We start from the raw sequence: 14,996 nt of genomic DNA, 5'->3' as shown, positions 1-14,996 counted from the left end.
GGTAACTGGGATAACTCTGAAGCGGTTATTGCGTAAAATGTGTGCCTTTTATTAAATAGATTCATAGATTGGTCCAGATTTGGACACTCCCTACAATAGCTTTATTCTGAAGGATTCCAACCGGAAGTTATCCTGTTGCTGCGGGCAACAATGTGATAGCTTAATGCTAAATTCGTGCAGCTGGGTTTCTTGTTTGGGATAGTGTTAAGCCTTGCGCTTTTGATATATTCTTTTGATCATTAAGTGTGAGTTTCTTCCAAAAAATATAGGAGACTATTTCTTCCACAGCCGTACAAATATGAGCTAAACTCAAGTTAATATCTGTGTTTGCTGCTGCCGATTCAACCTCGGTAGCTACTACGCTACCAGCTCAAAAAGATCATCATGAAATCCACATATAGCGAGCATAACGGGCATAATTGGCTTAACGTTGGTAAAGCCTCTTTTAACTTCTGAATGATATGATGGCCCTGCAAACAATTGTCTTATATGAAATAAAACAGATACATTCAGATGAAGGTGAGTTGCTACTATCCTATACTATTCATTTCTAATGCAACTAGCAACATTTTATTTATAAAAGAAAACCTGTCATGGCGCAATCATGTCCTAGTTCCACAAGAATGTGATTATGGCTTGGGTCATTCACTGACTACTTTGTTTAAATTAAATATCCTGTGTGCAAATTGTGATGTACATATGCAGATCAATACATTATATTTATACGTAAGCCTGTGGTATTGGAACCAAAACACAACATTTTTCTGTCATTTACAGGTTGTATGCGACTCTCTGTTACACTGATGGAGGTCCGAGACCAGCCACTGGATTTCTTGATTCAAACTTAAGTTATTCTCCTGAAATAAACTGCAAAGGAAATATTAGTTGCCATGCGGATCAGTTTCTGTCAGGGCTTGTTAACTATCGCCATCATCCTCAACCTTCTCATTCTCTATTATGTGTCCCGAGCCCAGCAGCAAATGATGGAGAAGAGGAAAGAACTTGGCAGGGGCACAAGAAGGGCTGCCCTACCAGCCTCTGGTCTCGGAGGGTTACTTGCAGGAGCTGGAGGTGAGCCTGGAGTGGTTGGAGTGGAGGGACACAGTCGAGGCCCACGTGTAACTGTTCTACTTCGGGAATTTGAACATTTTGAAAACTATGTTGGGGATGTGGCTAATTCCTTCCTTCACCAGAGGCCAGAGCTTCCCTTCCTGGCTGTAGCTGACACATCACCGTACCCTCCACTGGTGCTTCCGGAGGGTGCTCGGCTTCTTATCCTCTCCCCCAGCCCAGACCAACCACCACAAGCTCACAGGCCTGAGTTTCATGTGCAAACAGAGTTTGTGCTGCTAGTGCCTGATGGAGTGGAGCTGGAGCAACCAAGGGCTATTGAGAGGTTAATTAGAGAGTTGGAAGGAGAGGGTGGAGGGCCTGTGAGGTTAGTAGCTGCACCCGTATTGGCTCGATCTGCTGTGCAGTGTCTCCACTTGCGGGTGAACCTCAGAGAGTGGACAGCTATCTATTCAACAGCTGCATCAGGGAGCAGTGGGAGTGTATGTACAGCTTTACAGGGAGATGCAGTCGTACTCATTCGGACTGAGGATCTTTTTAACCTCTCTGTCCCTCTTGGACAGCCTCTCTTCTCTTCACTCTTCATCCAGACTTCTTTGAGAGGCTGGAAGGTCAAACTCCTGGAAGGCCCCTGTTTCTCTGCAAACCATCGGCCACTGTTCAGCTCTGCTCACAACCAGTGGAAGGCTGACACTCGACTGAAGGAGGCCACGGGGAAGCTAATGAGGAGCTTCGGTCTGAAGCGTCTTCTGCTGCCTGATGGGAGGGAACAGTGGTACGGCTGCAGCAAAGAGACACCACGCTGCTTTGGCACTGTGCAGGATGACACTCCAGACTATCTTTATCTGGACCGCTGGACACCTCCCTGCTGTCTGCGAGCGCTCAGGGAAACCATCAAGTATGTCGTCAATATCTTGGAGCGCTCAGGTGTGCGCTACTGGCTAGAGGGAGGTACTCTGTTGGGCGCCGTTCGCCATCAAGATATCATCCCATGGGACTATGATGTAGACCTTGGTATCTATCTGGAGGATGTACCCAACTGCGATCATTTAAAGAACCTGGACTCAGGCTCTCTGGTGGATGCTAATGGCTACGTGTGGGAGCGTGCGGTGGAAGGAGACTTTTACAGGGTCCAGTACAGTGAGGCTAACCACCTGCACGTTGACCTGTGGCCGTTCTATCCACGTAATGGCGTCATGACCAAAGATACGTGGACTGAACATAAACAAGATGTCGAGTTCCCAGAACACTTCCTGCAGCCACTGGTACCCATGCCTTTTGCTGGCATCACTGCCTATGGCCCTAACAACCACAGAGCCTTTTTGGAACTTAAATTTGGAGAAGGGGCGATTGAGAACCCCCAGTATCCCAACCCTGCAAAAAAGAGACTGGACAGAAGCAAATTATGAGTCATAGCGGAGGGCTACAGACCCATTTAGGTTTACCTACATACAAAGAAAATCTTGCCTCAAATAATTGTCTGTGAAAGATAATGCCTGGAAAGTAAAGCCTTTTACACACATGCACTGCAGCCCTGAATGCTTCGAGACATTACCAAACTGAGATTCACGTGAGAGCACAAATGTCCGACACAGTCTTATCTGACCGTAAATGGTCGAGTACCTCTTGTCTGTGTGACATCCACATCTAATCATCTCAACAATTTCTGGAGTTCATGTGTGAAAAAAGATTTAATATGGTGCCAAAACGACTGCATTTACTGTTACCTTCACCACATGTGTATCAGAAGACTGTGTATTGCATGCTTAGATTGTTCTTCCTGTGGTTCGGATGTAAAGTCTAATGTTGAACACATGTTATTTATTTGCCTGAGCGGTAGCATTTTGTTTGAAAGACACTTGAAAAGTTTAAATCCATACACTAGTGTACTGACATAAGGCTGTGGTGTGTATGTGTTGTACAGAAACATTGAACTACTACTGCTGTAATTAAAAAAAAAGAAGATAGATAATTGAAAAAAACAAACGATTTTTTAAAACTAAAATGTATTTTATCTTAAGCAGGATTTAAGGTATTATACAGACTTATGTGTGTTAAATAAGTGGCTTTAGCCTAACAGGTATTTTATGATTTTTGAACTCTGTTGCCTTGTTTTGCACGTCTCAGTTTATGAGTGAATGTTAGTTTGTGGTAGAGCCAGCTGGTAACTGCAGCTGAGCAGACTTCCATCTAATGAAATGAGAAGCACACCTGTGTTATTCATGCTGTTATGGACGATTGCTCTACCAGGCCTTAGAATTCAAGTAAATAATTACATATTTATAAATATTATGAAAAGGAAATTTAATTCAGTATACTACTTAGTTCCCCTGGTTGCCACATGATTCCTGTAGTTTTTCCTGTATCTAATGTACTAGGGTGTCAAATCATTTCATGTACTTCTACAATAAAAGAATAAGTTTCATGTATTTTGTAAATAGCTGTTGCCACTAGATGGCGCAACACAACTAATTAACGCCAAGTGCTGTTGTTGTGACGACCAAAGGGGTGGAGTGTTTCACAAGAGGCAGGAATGCAACTCTAGAGGAACACGGCTCACGTGTTCATCACAAACCCAACGTGTGATGCAAACTAGCATTACAACCAAGCCTCTCCCATGTTGTTGCTCTACATATTGTATCCCTAGAGGTGTGTTTATATTGTTTTTTTGCTTCTAGTATTCATATATGGCCTGGTTAATGTGCCCAGGCTTATGTATCAGTGGGAGGCTGCATTATTTTACAGTCTCTAAACATAAAGACAAAGTATTTTGTGTCTTTTCTGATTTGTATTACTGTGGGCTTCTGATTAGTCTCTGCAGTAAGAGTTAAAAACAGGGTTTGTCCACAAAAAGCCACAGCCTCTTATTTATATATATATATATATATATATATATATAAAAAACATTTATTGCTGAAAGGTTGCTGACAGTACATTCAGACAATAAGTTATTTTACAACCATAGCCCACTTTAAACAAACAAAACCCATGATCAAGCCAGATAATGGAAGAGTTCAGGAAGTAATCTTGCACCACAAAAGGAACAGAAAAAAAATAAAGAATTTTCTTATGACATAAGAAATGCTAAGACCTCAAGCTTGCAGTTGAATGATTGTCATGTGAAATTCTGCAAAGCTAATGTAATGAGAAGGCTAAGAAAGCGGGCTTAAAAAATATCTGGTTTTGGATTTAACAGTATTTGCCCTACTCGTGTCTATATAAGATATTGATTAACAATTGATATGGATGCAAAAGATATACTATTGTGCTATATTACTTTCATCCATTTAAAAAGTGTCTGGGTACTTCAATAGCCAAGCGTTTATTAGGGAAGAGGTTCAGTTCCTGGCCAGCCGGACTTGCATTGTTCTCTTGGATACATCACCATACCTCAACCCCAGACAGTATGTCTTTAGTATCTATGATCTAACAACTTCTCCTCAGAGCCTTAAGTCTTCCCCACTGATATAAACTTTTTTTTTTTTTTTTTTTTTTTTTAAAGAAGCATCTCATAAAATATATTTAAAACTGTAGCTCACACCAAATAGAGATTGTGATAAATAAAAATATCCAAATCCAACAAGTTGCTAAGAGTTGAATCTGGAAAAAGAAAGTTTGGAATTACTAACATTTACAAAGTTAAATACTACAAATGTCTTTGGAGCTTAAAGAAATAAATTTACAAATGCCTACCAGAAATTCTTGGTTGGGTGGAGGCCACCCAGCTATTACTCCACATTTACGCCCATGATAGCCAAGACAGATTATGAGATTCTCCCTTTACCAAAGTTATTTAGGTGTGTACACCTCTCATTCTCATAAAATAGAGACATCCTTGTAGTGTAAGGAAGTTAGTTGCTCATATATGACATATAACATCAAACAGTCACTGTTGCATAGTGTGTGTTAAACCACTTGTACCTGCACAAGAGCAAAGCAGACCAAAGAGTGTGACTAGAATTCTGTTGCAGAGTCTATTTAACTTTTGGTCCTGGAGTATTTTAAGGAACACGCAGAGGAAAGTCTTGTAGCCAAAGTCAAAACCTGAGGATGTGTTGGTGATCGCGGCATTTCTCCACATGCGCCCATTTTATTACATATTGCAGGTCCATGAGCAAAGAGGCCTTCATTCAACTTTGGGTGATTACTGATACGTGTTTTCATTTGGTGTGTTTCAGAAGACGAACTGAGGCTCTAGGACAGATTTATTGCTGTTTCATCCCCTCACGGTGAGAAAGTCATTTCACATAATAACTGTAAACACACTAAAAGACTAACTGATGCTTCCACCAAAACAAATTTAAAAAAAATATATATATAAATAAAAACAAAACAAACAAAAAACCCTACTTCCATGCAGAGTATAAAGAATGCACTTAAACTCAAATACGAAGTACTTGCAGTTTAAAACATCACTGGATGAATTCTGCATGAAAGTAGCCAGAACATGTTTAAAGTTGACAACTTCCAATAATTACACAGTGGGTGCAGTGAACAGTATGGAGGTCCTCTACTTATAAAGTCAGAGGCTTTTTCCGTTGTCCCGTGGAGTGTTTGCCGGTAATTTGCTAAGACGCAGATTCAATAATACAAATGAAATGGGGCAAAACTTTAGTGACAGACCAGTGCATTCAACTTAAGCTCCGCCATTATATTATATATTTAACATGCCTATTACGTCTTTAAGTTCATTGGTCCAGCTTTTGTGGGTGGATGCGCTGGTCACATGACAAACTTACTCACCAATCAGATTTTTTACTCACTAGTAAAGAATCTACACACGATAACAATTTCTGACATGAGACCTGATGAGGACCAATCGAGTGCAACATCAGACTGGAGTTAAAGCAACCAGTCTAGTGTACAATACAGTCTCACCCACCCACCAAAAATAAATAAATAAAAAAAAAATAAAAAAAATCTTGAAAAGGTCACTAAATGCGCCCCATGTGAGTTTTCAGCTACCCCTCCAGAAAAGTGTTGAAGTCAGAGACATTGTCCAGTCTCTCTCTATACTCTTTTCTTCAGAGCAGACAACGAAAATGAGGGGCTCGATGCTCAGTTTTCTCTTTTTTCCCCCCACAACGTCAAACAAGTATCAGAACTGAGCCCGGAGTCCTTGAAAATGTCAACATTTGCATTACATACTTGACTCTTTTTCACCAGACCCTGATTTCTGAGCATCGCTTCGTTTACTAAGGAGCGGCGAGCTATCGGGGGCGGCCTCCAGCCGGACCTCGCTCAGCTCCGCTCCGTTTCGTTTGGCATCTCTGTCCACAAAGAACTGCAAGATCCCTGCGCCGAAAGCGTCACCCTCCACATTGAGCACCGTGCAGGTACGATCACTGAAGGAAGACAAAACAGATGGTATGCCATTTTAATGTCAGGGTATTTACAGCCAGCTGTGTGCCCTACATTATTGTAAATCTAGGGCATCACGGTAAACATCGTCCAAAGTTTGTATACTCACACAAGCCAGTCAACAGCCAGGATAAGAGAGATGTCGGTGGTGGGGAGTCCTACTGCCTCCAGGATAATAGCTAAAGTCAGAACACCGCCTGCAGGAATTCCCGCTGCTCCAACACTGGATGCTGTAGCTGTAACACTAAAGTACAAAAAGCATGGACAGTAGCAGTTAGACACAAATCTATTGTCATGATTATAAAAGACACTGTGAAATCACCTCTATTATTATGTAACTGTTTGATAAGTAAGCCAGTGGTACAATTGATTTAGTATTACATGTCAGTGTCTAACTGAAGGTGTGTTTTGGTGGCTTTGGGACTTACAGGATGGTAATGACTTGGATGAAGTTAAGGGAAATGTTGTTCAGCTGTGCAATGAAAACTGCGGCCACGCACTGAAAGAGAGCCGCACCGTCCATGTTGACCGTCGCTCCAATGGGCAGGATGAAGCGGCTGATGTGCTTGGATACGCCGTTCTTTTCCTCCACGCACTTCATCATGAGAGGCAGCGTGGCAGAGCTAAGAAGTAAGAAACGATGGCCGTGAGCGTGCAGAAAGGATGTATAGATACACTGTTGCTTTAGAAGAGAGAAATCCAAGTCATTCAGTATTTAACAACCTGAGAGTCGCATTTATTACCTGGAGCTTGTTCCAAAGGCTGTGGCTAGAGCCGTGAATATCCCCCAGAGGAAGGTGTAAGGGTTCTTCCTTGTAATGATAAAGTAGATGCCGGGCAACACAAGTGCTCCATGGATAGCATGTCCAATGAGGCAGCAGGCTATATATTTTCCCAAACTGGCAAACAGGCTTGCAACATCTTCCATTTCCACAATCTTCCCAGCTACAAGGAACATGATACCGATTGGGGCATACCTGCAAGGGAAGAGACGAGACAGTGATGTAGTTTAAGTTTCTGATACAGAGCACTTCTGGATAAAAGCACACTTAAAGATAAAAAAAATTAAAAAAAAACAACAACATTCCTCTCATATCTGTCCATTAAATACACAACTCCAGCCAGAAATGTAGCAAAACGTTTTTTAATATTTTGTCTTGGTGTACTTCATCCATAAAAATAATTAGCAAAGATATTGTTGAGTGCTCTAATGTTAGGAGAGACAGGGATCTTGTCGACACTGCAAATCAAGCCTGTAATAAAGCCATAATGTTATGCAAGTGCACATGCACAGTAGTTGCAGGATGCAGACGCTTCTATTCATTCAATAGCAGGTTCAAAACAGCAGCGTGGTCCTCTTTAAAAAACACTTTGCTGTAGTTGAATATTTTGCTCTTTACACGTGAACATTTTCTGTTCTTTTATTCCTTCCCCAACCCAAAAAGCATCCAGGTGTCCGTACCACATGATCCAGGACACCAGCACCATGGTGGCCTCGTTGAAGGCGTTAAAGAACTTGATCAGGATCTCTCCTTCCTCTCCCAGCTTCCGCAAAGCCACCCCAAACACGATGGCAAACACTACAAGACCAAGAATATTCATGCCATCCTGGTCTGTTCCAAAAGGCACCTGAAAAGCACACATGTTAAAAACAAAAAACAGAGTAAGAAAACACATTTATTCAGCCCTCAGTTTAAAAATACAGTCAGATAGTTTTGGAGTGTATTTGTAGTTCATTTTCCAGCCAGTCATTCTGCTCACATTCTCCACCGTGATATTGGTGATTCCATCTGTGCCATTCTTTTTCATCAGCTTATAGGAGGTCGCATACTGTATAGGAGGCAAGAAATTGCTAGTTTAGTAGACTAATTAGGACATAATCAGCTTATCGTCATAGTTCTGTTACACAATTCAGTGGAATGACTATGTAAAAAAAAAAAAAAGAACCCAAAAAATTCAAATCCAATACTTACAGACTGAAAAGCAGCAGACACGAGGTTGGAGGGAAAGATGTTTCTGTGGATAAAAAAATAAAAAAATTTAAAAAAAAAAAAAAAAAAAAAACACAACACATTCAAATCCTTGTGCTCAGTGTGAAGTGGATTACTGGCTGTGATAGAGAGCAGGGAAAAGACAGGTTTGGGAACTAAAGTGCAGAAAACAGGTTTGGTTGTTTGGGTTTGTTCTCAAAATACATTTTATTTATTTTTTAAAAAGCACAGAATAGTAAAACTGAGTAATGTCACATGTGCTGCTTGGAAATTTTAATTAAAAACCACAGGCTGACCTGCTTTGACTCATTACTGAGTTTCAGCTAACTATAGAGCAATACTGCTACTAATCCTGTGACATAGAAAGCACCAATGCTATCTCTTCAAACTATCAGTGACAGCTCAAACAGAGAGAAGCCCGAGGCTCGTCATGTGAAAACAGCTCAGAGAATTTAACTGTTAATCTTGTTTTTTTTCCCCCCCTAACCCCGTGTTGCTGTGACTTTATCCATCACCTGCTAACAAGTGCATGCATACACTCTGGCTTCCACAGAATAGGTACAGCTGCGTATTAAATCTCCCAAGAACACACGAAAAACCCAAAGTGCACCCGTTACCCCTGTGCTCAGCTGTCTGCAACAGATCTAGAGTAATAAGGCATTAACTCATCAACCGCTTTCCGGTCATTCAGTCCCTTCCACTGGTGATGCAGTGCTTCAAGCTTAAGGATCATGTGACTGCATGACGTGGCAGAACTAGAAAACCAGCTGCGTCACAAACAGCCGTGAAAAGGGACTAAACGGCTGCTAAGCTTTCACACCATTTGGATATTCAAATGGATTGGCATAGTCTGAGTGTAGTAAGATGACGAGAGGAAAGAGGCTTAAGTATTTAATGTTTCATCAGCACAAAAGTGAGCAGCATAATAATCTGTGTGTAGAATCTAAAGAGAATCCAGACTTCAAGCATTGTTAGAATTCACGTACCATCACATCCTTGTATAGTATTAATGGGAGGCAGGACTCCTGACTATACGTACACGTACACTAAATTTGCACAGAGATGGCAATCCTGAGTACAAGCGTGACTCACTCGTACACTTCCACTTCCTTGTTCACTGCTGTGGTTACTTATTCTTGGCACAGGTACAAACCGCAGTGCTAATGAAATTTAAAACAAAAAGAACACAATGTTTCGTTTTTTCCGCCTTATCCTAATCAAGTCTACATGTGGATGCCATGCTCATTCGAAACTGTTCACACTGAGGTGAACTTGCAACTTGAATGTAAATAAACTTTATTTTATTGTTTAACTGGAATGTTGGTATGAAAACAATGGCCCATCACATGCCTATTAGGCGGGTGGGTCTCCTATGTCAAACGGACAATTGTGCTCAGATCTTCTGACGTCTTGACACCATCCCTCAGCTGCTTTGGGAAAATGGTACACGTTTAGTATCAAACCCAACAACAGAAACTTTGGGCGCTTAATAAGGTGGACAAACGGATGAAATGCTTAAAAGCTGAAAAATGGATTATGGTTCTAAAGAATGGGAATGAATCCCAGCATCTCAAAGGCCTGTTGAGCTCCTGACAGCTAAGGACAGGATGACAAAGATAGCAAACTTAGTTATATGAAGATTCAATTCAATTCAATTTTATTTATATAGCGCCAAATCACAACAAATGTCGCCTCAAGGCAAGATCTTCTAAGAAAAAAAAAAAACAAGTTCTAGCTTCACAGAATGATAGCCATCACCCGCAGGTTTTGTAGGTCAAAAGAAAAAAAAAAATGCAACTGATAAGATATGTCAACAAGGATGTGTAGGAGTGGCTGCAACCATATTTGTCCTCAGGCTGGTGTGTTGTCTTTTTTTCCCCTGCTCTGTTTGGTATGAGTGTGCATCTGCATACAATGACCAGGCCATTATTGCGCTTTAATGAACAGCTCTTCAGTCAGTTCCACCCAGTAAGTTCCACGCTGCCTTTGTTATCAAAAGTAACCAGGACACCGGCTGACCAGGCTCGCGCTAATGAGAGGCACGGGTCGTCTATTGGGATAATGTGTGTGCACGTGGAACGGTGGCATGTGTCCAATACAAGACAAACATTACCCTTGTTTCATATTTATCATATCTTGTCTTTACCTCCCACCCCCACGTTATGTAACGTCCTAATTAGGGTCAGGTAAAAAATGTTAATCTCCATCAGGGCACAAGGACTGTTTTATGGATGTGTTGCCAAGGCTAAGTCACGATGCAAGGGGTGGGTGGCGAGTGGAATATTCTGGTTTTCATAGCGCACAATTCCATGATTCACCGAGTGCCAGACTGAGCAAACCATGAACAGACCAGTCAAACTAACCAGGAATAATGATGCAATAGTTGCAAGCATTATTAAGACTGGATGTAAACAGACTCTTACAGGTGGTCTGTGTTCCATCTCGTCTACTTGAGGCAAACCAAATAAGCTTAACATGATTCATGGTTCAGATTACAGATCCAAACAGTAAACCCAAAGTCTTCTTGTTTACACTCTAAACACGTTTTTTAACCTCTGTGATGGGAAACACTGACACTGTACTTTATTTCAGACTATGCTGTTGCATCATGCTGTGTAGTAATGTCTTTAGAATAAAATAATAATAATCCAAAAATAGAAAAACTAAGCTTCTACTGAATTGCTGTTGACATGTAAGAAAAGCCCTCACCTCCAATTAGTGTCAGACCAAAACACAGCAGGTACAGGGGAAGCGTGCACAGTGGACCAACATCAATAGGAACATGTAATAGTTATTTAGATGACGTGGAACATTTCCTTCTGACGCAGTTGTTTGTGTACAATGGTCATAGATGCTTCCGGGTGTCCCCTCACCATAGAGGTGACACATGCTACATGAATGCCCTGTGAACATGACGCATTGATTTAAAAAAATAAAAATGTCGGGCGGGTGGGGGCGCATGGGCACCTACAGACAGAAGTCATTTTTACTTAACAAGTTCAACAAGTTCAAACGGCATTGCGCCATGTTCGGTGGCGCTGTGCCACGTTATGTGTTTCAAAGTAAACTTTGACAAAAGTTGCGAACAGAAAACCTGTGAGCGTAAGCGTAAAGCGAGTCAGACTAAAGATAAAACACGTGTAGCAGCAGTACAAACGCGCGCGAGGGACAAGTTTCACGCACGTCTTCTGATTCCACGTGTAAACGTCACACTGGACAAGATGTGGAATATTACCAAATAAGTCGGTGTATGGGTTTAGCTGTCCTGGAAAAAAAAAAAAAAAACAAAAAAAAAAAAACACCAACACAAAATAAAATATTTTCTTTCTTTTTTTTAAATAAAGCGCCCGAGAAGGGACAACAGGACTGTGCCGGGGAGTTAACCCTCAGCGAGGACACAGCTGATGCAACCGTTCGTTGGCATTACAGCACTGCATTGTCCGGCTGTAGTGGACAACTAATAAGACATGTGCCCGATCTGGTTCTTACAAGTACTGCTACACCTACAACAGGTTACTCTGTGTAACTTGGCTACTATTATTAGATCTTTGGAGCGTCCTACGCGCGTCATTACATACAGGCCTAATAACATGTGAAGGTTTAACGACTTTTTTGAGAGTATGTAGACTGACTGTGTGTGAGCAAGTGTTAGGGTTTCGCTTACCTTATCAAATCTAAGAAGGAGTCTATAATTTCTTTATGCGCAGGCACGTCTTCTTCCAAGTAGGCCGGCTTGTTGACGGACACAGACCCCGGCGATATGATGAAAGCCATCACGACCCCAATCGAGGACGCAATCAAGGTGGTGATCAGGAAAAAGAGCATAGCCAAGCCGCCGAGTTTGCCCAGGGCTTTGGGGTCGATGCTGGCCGCTCCGGACACCAGGCTGCAGACCACCAGAGGAATGATGATCATCTTCAGCAACCGGATGAGAATCTCACCTGGGAAGCCGATGTAAATCACCTGGGTTCTCGTTAGTGTTACATTACGCACACCAAGTCCAATAAAAACACCAACGATAACCCCGGCCACGGTGAGAATCACCAGAAGGTTGGCCTTGACAATCCTCAGCGCGCGCTGAGACAACGTCTCCGGGGTGCTCTTCTTGGGGATGTCCAGCCCGTTGGTCATGGGCTCGTCGAGGTGAGCCTCGCCGTTGGATTCCCTCCTGTTCTCTATCATGTCTACCGTCGAGGCCATGACGCGCGTTTAAACTTCCCCTAAAACTTAACGAAGGAAAACGTGTCTGAAAACTAGCAGCAACGTGGCAGGAGACCTTTCTAAAATTAAGGCAACTGCATACAAACTTCCTCCTGCGATTATTGACTGTCGCTTGAGGTCCGCGTGGGTTCTTATCTACCGGGAAGTATTCCACGCCCACCTCTTGGCAACCTGGGCGTGTCTAACCAAGGGTGTAACATTCATTATAAAAAGGAAATACCGAATTTTCGTATTTTCTCTCGCATTTTATTCACATAAAAATGCTTTTCTTTTAAGCCTTTAGGTCACAGAGTGCAGATATTATATGACATTAATTTATACTACATTTGCTGCCTCAAAGACCTCTACTACCACGTGGAGCAGTGTAGACTGCTCAAATCTATATCCATATAGAGCTTCACCGTAGAGCTTTAATTTAATTTACTTTTCTTTCATGTAATTATTGGCAATTTTTGATTGTTATTTTTTAAAATACTGTTAATAATGACCAAAATGAAACATGCGTTTGCCAACAGTTATAAAGATGTAAGGGAAAATCTTTCTTCACTGTGACGACTTCTGGTTGAACGGTTGAGAAAAACAGCGTTTTTGGATGGAAACATACAAAAAAAAAGTCGCTGATGTAGCAGCAAAGCCTTTTATGCTTGATGTCTTCACTACCCTGAAACAAGAGGCGATCATTGCGTCACGCGTTGTTAAAAGCAAGACAGCATAAAAATTTCCCCTAACCACCTGAACTGAAAATTACAACCACGTGCAAAAGACGTTGAAAAGTCTTTGAAAAGTGTCCAACTTTTATCAAATAAATAAAAAAGGTCTAAATTAACTTTATAATGGGTTTCTTAATTAAAGGTGTGGTACACTCAAAATGATGCAGTGCTACAGGAATATTTGCCAGCTCTAATCCCTTCCTAGATTACTACCTTTTACGAGTTAAACAACTAGATCGAATGAGCAGACAAGAGGTACAGGGTGTGGAGCCTGCTACTGCATTCATCAAGTCACACATCAACAAAGAAAATGTTCTTGCTTTTTTATATTGACGTAGATTTTGGCATGTTTTAACAGGGACATGTTCCATGACATTAATTAAAGAAAGAAAGAATAAAGAATATGCTTAGGGCGCCCCCCACCCCACCCCAAAGTCAACACGCAATGCTGATTGTTGTCATAGTGTATGGTGTCTATATGTATATAAACCTTCAACCTACACCTTTTTTGTTTTACTCAGATTTCCTTAATAAGGGCCTTATGAAGGAGCCTCTGGCTGGATGATTGTGAAAAAGCAGTGTTTCTGTAAGGAAACACTGCTTTAGACCTTTTACCTTTTAAAAAAGGGAAAGTTTGTTAATTTAACATCAGTTACAGCACAGAGAAAGTCTGTAGATATTAACAGCACTTTAGCATCTCATCATATTATATATGATGAGATATATTTATGATGTGTGGTGTTCACTAGATTGAAACAAGCAACATATATTGCATCATGCAGTGACATCACAACACTTCCATTGAGGGCATGGCTGAAAGTGACAACCATGTGTGACGATACAGTTTCAAGTCTCCAACTTTCAGTAAATACAACTATTTACATTTACTTTGTATTGGGGCTCTTAAATAAGGGTGTGGCACATTTAAAAATGATGCAGATCCACTGGAATATCTGTCATCTTTAATCCCTTCCCAGATTACCTCTTTTCATTAGAACAGCAGTTAAACTAGGGCACATTAGCGGAGGAGAGGTACAGGGTTCGTCTCTACAGCTGTGAAGGAAGCCACCAGGGTTCGTCTCTACAGCTGTGGAGGAAGCCACTGGGGCTTTGATGTGACCTCCCTCCTCTGCGGGTTTATTTGCTTTCTCCCCAAGTCACAAATCAACGAAGAAGAAACCTCTTAGATCATGAAAGGGTAACGCACGTGGAACGATAAGTGCAGTAATAACATTAATCTGACATCTGGCGTGTCTGGATGGCAAAGAATGGCCACTGAGGAGCAGTATGTTCTTTGCAAACTGTTTCTCACCCAGTTGTAGTGATGAGAGGATGACTGTGAAGCAACGGGCCGTGTGTTTTTCTTGGAAATGTGTTGACAGCAGTTAAGAATGAAAGTGAGTAAGACAGTGTTGAGTAAGAAAGCAACTTTCAGATGAAAATAAAGGCTTAAAACCTCCATAAAATGTTAGTATCCTGACTTCCAATCATTGGCTAGGTGTGCACAAAGATGTAATAAGAGACAGACTCATTGTCTGGGCCACAGAGGCCTACAGTCTGATTGCTTATAATTTATGTGTCAGTGTTCAGGACATACTGAGGATAGCTTACAGTCAAACAACAATTCAAGTGATTTTTTTAA

At 41.5% G+C, this 14,996-nt stretch overlaps 2 protein-coding genes across 2 annotated transcripts; one reads left to right on the top strand and one right to left on the bottom strand.

Annotated features, from left to right (window-relative positions):
* The first annotated feature begins 4 nt into the window (after positions 1–4).
* Positions 5–5,415, top strand: fkrp (fukutin related protein). The gene is made up of 2 exons (XM_085184588.1): positions 5–519; positions 778–5,415. Exon 2 carries the CDS (start codon positions 891–893, stop codon positions 2,478–2,480), a length of 1,590 nt encoding a protein of 529 aa, XP_085040714.1. The 5' UTR covers positions 5–519; positions 778–890; the 3' UTR covers positions 2,481–5,415.
* slc1a5 (solute carrier family 1 member 5) lies at positions 4,764–12,766 on the bottom strand. Its single transcript, XM_085184589.1, has 8 exons — positions 12,088–12,766; positions 8,406–8,448; positions 8,194–8,262; positions 7,895–8,061; positions 7,176–7,409; positions 6,861–7,055; positions 6,542–6,676; positions 4,764–6,416 (listed from the first exon to the last, which is right to left on the bottom strand). Exons 1-8 carry the CDS (start codon positions 12,621–12,623, stop codon positions 6,212–6,214), a joined length of 1,584 nt encoding a protein of 527 aa, XP_085040715.1. The 5' UTR covers positions 12,624–12,766; the 3' UTR covers positions 4,764–6,211.
* Positions 12,767–14,996: the final 2,230 nt, after the last annotated feature.

Source organism: Neolamprologus multifasciatus, chromosome 14 (genome assembly GCF_963576455.1).
Source record: "Neolamprologus multifasciatus chromosome 14, fNeoMul1.2, whole genome shotgun sequence".
Lineage (NCBI taxonomy): Eukaryota > Metazoa > Chordata > Actinopteri > Cichliformes > Cichlidae > Neolamprologus > Neolamprologus multifasciatus.
Note: the sequence above shows the minus strand (reverse complement) of the source record. Positions and strands in the feature narration are given on the sequence as shown.